The sequence below is a fragment of the Rhea pennata genome, chromosome 23 (genome assembly GCF_028389875.1).
Source record: "Rhea pennata isolate bPtePen1 chromosome 23, bPtePen1.pri, whole genome shotgun sequence".
In the NCBI taxonomy this organism is placed as follows: Eukaryota; Metazoa; Chordata; class Aves; order Rheiformes; family Rheidae; genus Rhea; species Rhea pennata.
The window spans coordinates 4,662,500-4,673,295 of NC_084685.1; the positions used below are offsets into that span (position 1 = coordinate 4,662,500).

General features: G+C 66.1%; 1 protein-coding gene across 2 annotated transcripts; it reads right to left on the reverse strand.

Moving 5' to 3' along the window:
• Nucleotides 1-249: 249 nt before the first annotated feature.
• Nucleotides 250-9,614, reverse strand: SESN2 (sestrin 2). 2 transcript variants are annotated; one of them, XM_062593958.1, is made up of 11 exons: nucleotides 9,450-9,614; nucleotides 6,101-6,166; nucleotides 5,362-5,559; nucleotides 4,648-4,830; nucleotides 4,205-4,414; nucleotides 3,612-3,762; nucleotides 3,298-3,413; nucleotides 2,697-2,887; nucleotides 1,794-1,938; nucleotides 1,490-1,621; nucleotides 250-1,373 (listed from the first exon to the last, which is right to left on the reverse strand). In XM_062593958.1, the coding sequence occupies exons 1-10, from the start codon at nucleotides 9,525-9,527 to the stop codon at nucleotides 1,535-1,537; spliced, it is 1,425 nt and encodes a 474-aa protein (XP_062449942.1). In that variant the 5' UTR covers nucleotides 9,528-9,614; the 3' UTR covers nucleotides 250-1,373; nucleotides 1,490-1,534. The 2 variants fall into 2 exon arrangements, with proteins under 2 accessions (XP_062449942.1, XP_062449941.1); XM_062593957.1 differs by having other exon boundaries at nucleotides 250-1,621.
• Nucleotides 9,615-10,796: the final 1,182 nt, after the last annotated feature.

The following is a 10,796-nucleotide window of genomic DNA, read 5'->3' on the forward strand; positions in this document are numbered from 1 at the left end:
GCTCTCCCCCCAAGGGCTGCGCCAAGGCTGCAGCGGGGCACGCCGGAGCTCCCCCCGAGCCGGGGGGCCGCGCAGAAAGTGCGGCCGGGCGAAGGGAAAACGCCTCCGGAACGCGTCTGCATCGAACCCTTCCCCTTCGCAGCCCCCCGCGACGCAGCCAGGGCAAGAGCTGCAGCCGGGCGATAAGGAGCGGCGCTCAGAGGCACCGGGAGAGGAAAGAGGAAAAAAAAAAAAAAAAAAAAAAAAGACTTAATTTATTTATTTATTTATTCAAACAGCATCTGTAGCAAAGTCACGAGGGCATTTCCGTGCCCTGTTTGGGTAAATGCGCTCCCCAAAACATAGAAATAATTTAAGTAGAGCTACAGCTCAGCAGAGACAAACCAACAGTCATGCAGCAACGGGCGCTGCTGGGGGGTGCCCGGAGCCGAGCGCCGGGGAGCGCCGGGAGCGGGGGCTCCTGCGCCGCCCGCACCCTGCAAAACGCTCCGGCCCAGCGGGGTCGAGCTACCGCCGCCCCGCACCCTTCGGCCGCGGCGGCACGGTGCCCGCCCGCCGGGAAGGTCGCCCTCCCCGCCTTACACCGCAGAACGGCCCCTTTCCGAGGAACAGACCCCCCGGAGGAAGGTTCTTCTGCCGGGGGTTTCTACCCCCGGAGAGCACGGGGAGGGAGCAAGGCCCTCCCCCAGCAGCACGCAGAGAGCAAGAAGAAAAGGAGATTTATCCAAGCTCTTCACAGTTATCTTCACAGTTTCACATCGTCACTCCGGTTCACACAGGTCGGGGGAGCGCGGGGAGCCCGTGCACCCCGAGCGGTGGCTCCCCCCTCTCCCCGCGGGGCTCTGGAGGATGGAGACCCCCCCCCCCCCCGAGACCTGCCCCTGGCCGTCACCGGGGTGAGGTGGGGGGGAAAGGCAGCGTAAGACAGCCCGGCTGCCCCTACCCCCACCTCGCTTCTGCCCCGGCCCTGCTTCAAGAGGCACTTTGCGAGTCCTGAGTTGCAAGGGGCTCGGCCAGGCAGGATGGTGCCCGCAGCCCAGCACCTCTTCCAGCACCAATCCAGGTGCTCAGGCCCCGGGGAGAAGGCGATTCCCCTCCAGAGATCTTTGGTACGAGCAGAGTCCTCCGCGGCCTCGCCTCCCGGACGCGGCTCCGGCAGCTCTGCCTGAGCCCAGCGGGTCCGGGCAGCGGAGCCGCGGTGGCACCAGCAGCAGTCACCTTGGTTCGGCTTCATTCCGGGTCACCACGAAAGGCAGGGAGCAGCCGAGCAGCCCCGTATGTGCCAAGCCCCGGAGCAGCAAGGGACTAGAGCTGCCCAGCGGGGTGCAGCGGGCACAGCTGGGCTCTTCACGGCTTCTTGGAGGTCCCCTCTCCTGGGATAAGGGGCAGAGGGAGGAGAAGTCCTCCCCTTTCTTTCCACATCTCCAGGCCCCTTAAGGCAGGAGACAACATTCCAGTGAAGTCTTTAAGGTGCCGGCTCCCCACTTACCTGCCCCCCGTGCCTGGGGCAGGAGAAGGAGGGAGCGAAGACCTGTCAGGTCATGTAGCGGGTGACAGCTCGCAGGGCATAGAGCAGAGCCGCCTGCATCCGAGCCTCCAGCAAGAGCAGGTTGATGTGCACCTATGATGCAAGGAGAGCAAGGTCAAGGCACAGCAGGGATGAGGGCAAGCTCAGCCCCGGTCACCCTGGGGTGCAGGAGACACTGGGACAGGGAGGAGAGACCAGGTCACTGCCCACATCAGCTCCCCCAGATCAGCCTCCCACTCCCAGGATGAGGGGAAGGGGGCGGCACCTTCTCTGAGTGCTTGAAGTGTCTCCAGAACTGCGTGTACATCCGTTTCGTCGTCTTCTCTGGGTAGCAGGCCACCGTCTTGATGTAGATTTTCAAGCTGCGCTCCAAGAGCTGGTTGACCTCCCCATAGTCGTAGTCATCATAGCTAGAAGAGAGAGGAGGGCATGTTACTCCAAGCACCACCTCTGCCAGCTGGTCTCTGCAACAGTGTTCACTACAACCCGTTCAAGCGAGGTCGTTCCTAGGGGAAGGGCATTACCAGCCAGGCTGCTTGTGAGCATGCTTGCTCACGCTCTGTGCTCCACCAGATCTATGCTATGTCCCATCTTCTGGCCTCCAGCAATGTTGTTCTTTCTTAGTCTTATCAACAGCAACAGCCTCACTGAGGCTGGTGGCTGCTCTTTCTCTCACGGTGAGGATTAGGTTGGTTGGGCCTTCCCCGACCACAGTTCTTCAGCCAGACCCAAGGGTGAGAGCAGGTTGATAGCGCCCGCAAACATCCTTCCACACCCATGCCAATTGCCACACGCCACCCCCGCTGGCCTGGGGCTTACGCTCTCTAGAAAGGACAGAACTACCAGCAGGCTTCCCTCTCCTTTAGGGGTCTTAACTTTATCCTCTGGGCAAACACAGTCAATTTACCTTCACCCTAAAGAGCCTCTCCAAGCACCCCATTCCCCAAGTACAGGGCCCAGACACGGCCTCTCTAGGTGGATGGCGGCCGTGAGGGGCCACCAGGGAAGGAACATGGTGCACAGCAGCTTGGCTGCTGCCCCAGACCTGAACCAGGAACCTGCAGGATGGAGAGGCTCCCGGGCTTGTTCGGCAGGAGCTGATCGAGGGCACTGCCTGGCACAGAGAGCACAGGTTCCTGGCACAGTTCAAGGGTGCTCAGGGACCTACCGGATCCCAAAGACGCAGTGGACATAGTTCCAGATGGCCCTGCGGAGCATGGAGGTGTCCACACCACAGTGCATGGCGATGGTGTTGTATGTCAGGTTGTAGACCACCTGGAACTTCTCATCCAAGAGCTGCCCCACATCAGGATAGAGGCGGTTGATCAGTGAGTAGCCGTGGTCTTCCCAGGTGTAATCCTGCCAGGGAAAGGATGCTGGGATGAGGGCTCTATGGGCAAAACATAAGGTCCCGCGGTCCCCCCAAGGGACCTGAGTGCCTGCAGATCTCACGTCCTGCCCTTCTCTGGCCCGATGACTCCCTTTCCCATATTGCCAAGATCCACTTGACTGTTCATAGCTATCTGAACCACGCAGAGGCACCTTGGCCCAAACACCACTTCGGTGAAGGCTCCAGCCCAGTACCAGCCTGTCACCCTCCACGCCAGTGTTGTCCATGCAGCACTACAACCTTGGGAGCAGCCCTGCTGTGCCCCAGCCTGGCTGCCCAGTGGCTGCTGCTCACAGCAGCACCAGCCGTGACATACAGGACCTGTGCCACCCAGCCTTGTCACCTGCTCTCCAGCTGGCATGGGGCCCAGGGCACCCACCTGTGCGCGAAACGTGGGGGGTGCCTGCTCGCCCCGACGCGTGAAGTCTTTGTAGCCGAAGTCGGGGTCCTCCACAAAGCACAGGACGTTGGACTGCAGGGAGTGATCTGCAATATCTGTGGGACACCAGCAGAGCAGCCATGAGCAACGTGTCACAGGGCTGTCCTGGACAGTCCCAGCCCGGGCTGGAGGGCAGAGCCAGCCCCACGGCTGTCAGACCCAATCGTGCTCAGTGCTGGGTCTGTCCCTCCCCTCCCATCAGTCCAGGCCCTCACGGACCCTTCCCAGCCCGCCACGTCCCTACATGTCCTCACCTGAGGGAGCAACCAGCAAGCTCTCAGTCTTCTCCAGCTCGAAGCGCGTGGCCATCTCCTCCTGCGTGACTCCCTCTTCCTCCAGCTGGCTTTCCTGCAGCAGCTTCATCCTCTCCATCAGCATCTCCACCTCCCGCATGGCATCTTTACCCTAGCAGAGGGAAAAGTCAACGCCGTCCGCAGCGCGGCGAGGTCGTGGAGGGCTCGCGAGCGCCGGGCCGCCCACACACAGCGGGGCAGAGCGCCGCTCGCTGCACGCCAACAGCTCTGCTTTCACTTGGAGCCGTCCCAGGGCCGCTCCAAGAAGAGTTTGCCTCTGGGTTTGTCCTGCCCAGGCTCCAGCTGCTCCAGGTTTGTCCTGCTCAGATTCCAACTGCTCCAGCACCCTGGGGGCTGGGAAGAAGGCGCAGCCCTGCGCTGCTGGCTCTGGGGAAGACGCTATCACACAGCCTGCTCGTCCCGAAAGCATCCACAACATCCCAGTGAAAAGTCCTGGGGCAGTTCCCGGAGGAAGGCACCGTGACGTACTGTGGTGCCCCACTGTGACCTCCCTCCCCACCCCATGCTCGCTGCAAAGCAAAGCCCCCGCTTACCCCAGAGCCCCCCACACCATCATCGGAGGCAGGGCTGCTGTCGCTGTGGGGCGAGGGGGGCCGGCAGCCGGTTCCCCCATCCTGCTCTGCCTCGGGGTTGATGCCACAGCCGAAGACGAAGGAGGCGAGTGAGTGGTAGTGGGTGAGGAGCACCAGCGCCTGCACCAGCTCTGCCAGGGACCAGCTATTCTCCCCCGTCTTCAGGAGAGCCTGAAAATGAGGCACACACAGGGTTCAGCTCTGCAGAGAAGGAGAGGTCCCTCCATGCCCCCACGCACAGGGGACAAGTCACCTCTTCGCCAGCCACCCGGAGCAGCACAGCCCTGACCCCCATCTCAGAGACTCCCTCAAAGGGCTAACCCCTGGGGGCCCTGGAGGAAGCCCCCAAACTGGGGAGGGGGATTTGGGATTTCTAGATCCCTCGCAGCATCTCCAGCCCTCACCTCGATGTGCTCCTTGGTGATGAGCCAGGGCCGGTGCGCCAGGAGCTTGTTGATCTCGTTGAGGTTCCTCAGCTTTTGGGGGGCACAGTTCAGCCCCTGCAGCCACGCAGGGTTGCCCCCCACCTGCAGGAACTCTGCCATGTGCAGATCCACCAGGTAGGAGCACTGGTGCCGGGCTGCCGCCTGCAGGGAGAGGCACCATGTCAACCCACGCACTGGGCAGGCGACCAGCCCTGCTACAAGCCCTTGGCGAAGCCAAGGCAGGGAATGACTTTGTCCGGGTTCCCCTAAAGGGTTTCCCCTAGGGCTGAAATGCCAAACACGAGTCTTTGCTCCCTGCCATCAGGAGCAAGGCGGGTGCTGGGTACCCAGGCTAAGGGTGCTGGACCATGTGACAACCCAAAGAGCTCCAGTGGCCAATGCAGCTGCAATGACAAGCCACATGCCCGTGTTGTCCCCTGTGGCACATCAGGTGGGGAACTGGGTGACAGCGCACCCAGGACATTGCCTAAAGGGCAATCAGCTTTCATGCCAGCGTGAACACAAGTCACAGCAGGGTACTCGTTTTCAGGGGAAGGCCTAAATCCCTTCCAATCTTTGGCCAAAACCCGAGCTGAGGTGATGGGAGACGTTCTGGGACCCACACATCCCCAAGAGACACCCTGCCCTGGGGGACAACCCCTGTGGGGTCAGCCCCGGACCCACGGCCCTCACCATGATGGCGATGTAGTGGCGCTTATGGTAGGGCAGGGGCCCGTCCATGCGCAGCAGGAGGTACTGGGTCTTCCAGAAGCTGTTGAGATACTGAGGGTGCAGCCCCATGACCATGGCGATGTTGTCCACCCTGCCCGCCGAGACGAAGGCCTCGATGAAGAGCTGCCGCTGGCTGGACTCCACACCTTCCCGCAGGATCTGCCGGACACGGGGAGGTGAGCCGGGAAGAGCTGCGGATCGCAGCCCCGCGCGCCGGCAGTCGCCACGGCTTCTGGAGCCGGCACCCATCCCCATCGGAAAGCGGGGGAAAGCTACACCGAGGAGGGCGGCACAGGGCAGAAACAGCCCTGCCGGGGCGAGTGGGGAAACTGAGGCACGGGCAGGGCTGAAGTTCACCGTCGCGGGCAGGAGAAACGCTGGGGTCGCACCGGGCTCAGCACAGGTGGCTTCTCCCTCCATCCTACCACGCATCGCCCAGCACGGCGGGGTCAGCAAGCAGCCGGATTCGGGCACAAGCCCCCCCTGGCACCCACAACACCCACCGCAGGTCAGCCAGGGACCGCACGACCCGTCCCCATCCCACCCGGGGCGGCAAGGACCCACTACGGGAGCTTCCTCCCGCCCCGCAGAGCCACCTCCTCCGTGCCCTCCAGCCCGGCGCGCGGTGGAAGCGGCCGCCCCGTCCAGCGCAGAGGGGATGCGGCCGCCCGGGACACGCGAGCGCCGGCTCCGCTCTTACCTCTTCCACGGGGATGAAGGCGCTGGGGCCCCTTCCCAGCTGCCGGGGGATTTTGATTCCTCTGTCCTGGGAAGGAGAAAGAGGAAGGAAAAAAAAAAAAAGTTTTAAACCCCGCTCCGAGGCCGCCCTGGGGGAACCGGGCCGGAGGAAGAGTTGCCGGAGTCTCTGCCGCGAGCGGAAAAGGTGACTCAGCTGGGGACGGGGACGGGGCGGGTGCCCGTCCCCCGCCCCCCCCCCCCCCCGGCCCATGGAGCAACCTGCCCCGGGGAGTTGCGTCAGGCCGGGCGCCGGCGCCTGATGAAATCGGGCGCTCGCGTTGCACCGGAGCCCGGCCGGCGGCAAAGCCCCGGCGCACCGCGCGCCGCGCGAGCGGCCTCCGCTCCCTGCTCCGGTTTCGCTCCCGCCCCGGGGGTCTCCGTTTACCGCCAGCACCTCCGCGTGAAAAAGGAGAAATCGCAGCGCGGACGCTGACCCGGGGCAGCTCTCCGGGAGCGTTTAACGCTCCGACTGCGGCGCCTGGACCCAGGGCAACTTGGGTCTCGTTTAGCAGCCTAAATCCAGCACCCCGGGGAGGAGGGGTCCCGCAAACACCCCCGGGGCCAAAACACAGCCGCCAGCTGAGAAACACCCCCACCCAGCTTCTCCAAACCAGTGAACCCAGTTAAAAGAGAAACGAGCCACCAATTTTACTGCCAAACTCTGGACTCCAGATACAAAGTTCAGCTCCCTTTTTAACCCCATCACCCGCCGCAGCGCCGGGCTGCGTCCCGCAGCATCCCTCTACCTTGCAAGTCCGCGCTAGCGAAGGGGGAGATCCGGCGCCCGCGTCGCGGGAGCGCCCGCGCGTGCCCGGGGGCGCAGCCGGAGGGGAGGCACGCCGGGAGCGGCGTTAATCCCGGCGCGGGACCCTGCTCTCGGGGAAGGGGCTCCGAGACGACGGGACCTGCCCGAGGCCCCGCGGAGAGGAAGCTGCCGAGCAAAAACCAAAGCCACATCAAAGCCGTCCCAGCTTCAGGTTTCGGCTCCAACTCTCCTCCTTCCAAAGGAACGCTCCAAAAAACCACCACAGGAATCCCCAACCTTACCAAAAAACCCCAAAGCTGGTTTGGGGCTGGGAGGAAAGAGCGCGCAAAAGGGCTGAAGCGCCCCGGGATCAGGGCAAGCGAAGCCGCGCGGGGCTGCAGGCGGCCGAGCCCGGCTCCGCTGCTCGAGCGAGCAAACCCGCGCCCGACGCCGCGCCAGGGGAAGCACCACCTTCCTCTTCCCCCTTCCCCCAGACGCCTCCCAAGCACGCTCCGGATCTTCCCCGGGGCCCTCGGCAGGCCGGGCCCCCCCGAAACCCACGGCAGCGCTGGACACGCTCCTCCGGGCCAGGCGGCTCCTTCCAAGGGAGCCCGAAGGGCAGCGCTGCCCCCAACCCTGCTCTCGCCCCCGCGGGCCGGCGGCCGCGGCGCATCCCGGATCTCCGGGCGGGAGAATCCCGCGGGGCCGGGGCGAAGCGCTGGCGAGCTGCCGGCGGAGCCCGGCCCCCCGCGCCAGCCCCACGGCAGCGGGCGGCTCTGCCACGTGCCGAGTCCCGGCGAGGCTCCGCGCCGGCGCCCGGCACCTGCTCGGCGACGCGGGACCGAGCTCGTGCGGCTCCGAGCGCGCCGGGGCCTCGGGATGCTCCGGCCGTGAGTCACGGCGGAAGCGAGACCAGAGTGACAGCAGGGAAGAGGCTCGCGTGGCTGCTCGAGCCGCGCCGGTGCCTCCTCTCCAGCAGCCTCTGACTCACGTCTAACAAACCGGGGGCAAAGGAGGTTTCTTTGGCCTCCAGGAGCCTCCTCAAGAGGGAGGAAAAAAAAAAAAAAAAAAACAAACAAAAAAAAACAGGCAAACAAGCCCACGGCGCCCAAACGGCAGAGGTGCAAAGCGGGAGCGCAGGCGAGGCCGCCGGCCGCGGTGACAGCCCAGGGTGACCCTTGAAGGTGCATTTTAATCACTGCTCAGTGCCCGTCCGGGACGATTAACCCTCTCCGCACTGCCCAAAGGCGTCACCTCCCGCCACGGGGGAAACCGAGGCACGGAGCAGGGCTCCGGGCCGGCCGCGCCGCCAGCCAGGATCGGTGCGGCACGCGGGGAACGGGAGGTTTCTGGCCTCCGACGGAGCCGGCGCAGGAAGGAGTTAACGGCCTCACCGGGGCGGGAGGGCGCGCGCGTGCCAAGCAGCGAGCCCGGGCGCTTGTGCCAGCGCTTAGTCAGGTGTTAGAAAATCGTCCCCGATAAGGAAAGGCCAAAACAACCAACCAACCTCGCAGCTATCCAGCCAAGCTGGTTTATTCCTCCCGGCCTTGCTCCTTCCAAAAAAAATAATAGCAGGGGACCGGCCCGGTGACGCGCAGCCGGAGCACAGCCGGGTTTCGGCGCCGGTGACGCGCGAAGGCCAGCAGCACGGTCACCCTCCGGGCCCGGCCCCCGGCCCCCGCCGCGCTCGCCCCGGAGCGGGAAGTGGGTGCCGCCGGGCTGCGGAGGCGGCCGCGCCGCCGCGGAGGGCGCCGGGCTGCCCGAGCCCACCCTGCCTTCAGCCTTAACCTTAACCGGTTTCAGGGACAGAAGCGGAGCTCCCGGTGCATGAGGCTCTTGGAACCGCTCCGGCATCACTGAGGACCCAAAATCAGGTGCTTTCACACCGGGCGGAAGCGTCCCGGGCTGCCAGCGGACGAGGTCTGGCCCGTCCCAGCCGCTGCCGCGCTCCCCAGCGGGGAAACGCTCTCCGCAGCCGGCTCCAGAGTGCCCACCGCAGGCTCACTTCATGCCCGGGCAAGCACCGGAGCGGCTCCGGGCAGCGCTGCGGTTGGGGTATCTCTGGGATGAGCTCCTTGCCGCTGCCCCGGGGTTCCAGCTCCCGTCCGTGCCCAGCACTAACCTTCCCAGCTGCAGCACAGGGATCCGTGGAGCCGCTAACTCACAGCGGGCAACATCTAACTTTTCAGGGCAGCCCGCAGGCCGCTGCGGGAAGCTATCGGACTCCAACAGCGAAGGTGCCGGAGCAGAGGGCCCCCGAGCTCGGGGCGCATCGCTCAGCGGCCAGGACACAGCGGGCCACGCTCTCGCCCTGCCCCGAAACCCGCTCCCAGGCTGCGCTGCCGGCACCGGCGATACCACCTGCGTCGCCGAGCTGCGAGCTCTGCGCAGCCCTCGGCGGGCTGAGAACTCCCAGCTCAGCTCAGCTCACAAGGGCGGTGAGGCAGCGCGTAAAGGGATGGGGTCACCACCACCCCGACGGGCCCCTGCTTGTCCCCGAGCGACCCACCCCCCCGGGGGGCACCCCTGACACCCCCCCCGACGGGGCGGGCAGGCGCCCCCTTACCTGGGCGCCGCGCAGGGCCCCGCAGCCCCGGTACTCCGCGAGCCGCGGGGGGCAGCACTGCGAGCCCGCCACCAGCATGGCGGCGCCGGGGGGGGGGCTCTAGAACCGCCCTTCAGATCCAGAACCGCCCCGCGGCTCTAGAACGCCCCCGGGTTCTAGAGCCGCGCAGCGCCCGCGGTTCTTTCATAGCGCGGCCGCGGGGGGGGGTGGGGTGGGAACCCAGCCTGGCCCCGCCCCGAGCCCCGCTCGGCCAATGGCGTCTCTGGAGGCGGGGCCGCGGCGCGCCCGCCCGCCAATAGCGGGCGACGGCGCAGGGGCTGCTGGGGGTTGTAGTCCTCGCGCCCCCCCGGTGTTGCCCCCCCCCCCCCCCCCCGGTCCGAGACCGTCGGACCGGCGCACGCCGAGGGCTGCTGCGGCCCCGGGCGCACGGCTGCCCCGCCGGGGCCCGTCCCGGCCTGCGGCGCGGCCCCCCGGCTCGCTCCGCCGGCCGGCCGCAGCCAGGCCGCGCCGCCCGCGCCCCTCCTGCCTTCCCGCCGGCGCCTCGGGGTTCCCTCCGCCTCGCCCGCGAGGCAGCGGTGATCCGGAGCCGCTCTCCCCCGGCCCAGCGCCGCTGCAGCGCGCTGCCGGCCCTGCCGAGGGAGTCGAGGGTGGGAGCTGGGCGCCATTCCCGGGCCAGCCGTGCAGCCCTCGGCTGGCACCTGCGCCCCAGCTTTGCACCGAGCGGTTCAGCCCTTAGGTGCGGGGGCAAAACTGCCCCCAAAAGAGCTGCCTTCCCCTCCGCAGGGGGGTTCTGGCCTCGCATCCCAGCGGCACCAGCTCCCCTCCATTTGAATAACAAGTGCCCGTTTCAATAAAAGAAGAGGGGGAAAAAAAGAGGCCCCAGACAGCAGCGCTGATAACAATCTGGTGCTGCTTGACAGCCCGCACGCGGCAAAGTCCAGCAAGCAGAAGTCGCTGCACAAACAACTCAGGTTTTGCCTGGCAACAGCCTCCTCCAGCTCCGATCCTGAGCGGCCGCCAATTAGGCGAACATGTCTTTGCACCTCGGCGCAGCCGTGCTGGGCGGCGCGCCGCGGCGGCACCGCGAGCCCGGAGCTCCGCGCGCCGCCGACTGCCTTCCCCCTTCCCTGTAGCACCGAGGGCTATTTTTAGCCGCGTTTCGCAAGCTGAGCTGCGCTGCTCCGGCTCGACACGGCTTTGGGGCACCGCGCGGCACCCGGACGTCTCCGCCGGCCCCGGCGCCGTCGGCTCCCTGCGGCACCTGCCTCCCCGCGCGCCCTGGGCACGCGGAGGTTCCCAGCGGGGGCTGCGTTCACACTTGTGCTATTTGAGCAGAACGAGAGCGTT

Bases quoted from the DNA above. Each gene is read 5' to 3' on its own strand.
- SESN2 (XM_062593958.1), bottom strand. From the start codon at position 9,527: ATGCTGGTGGCGGGCTCGCAGTGCTGCCCCCCGCGGCTCGCGGAGTAC. The intron at 4,415-4,647 runs GTGAGGGCTGGA...CCTCATTTTCAG, and splicing joins TCACCAAGGAGCACATCGAG to GCTCTCCTGAAGACGGGGGA. The intron at 1,622-1,793 runs GTGCCGCCCCCT...CTTGCATCATAG, and splicing joins ACTTCAAGCACTCAGAGAAG to GTGCACATCAACCTGCTCTT.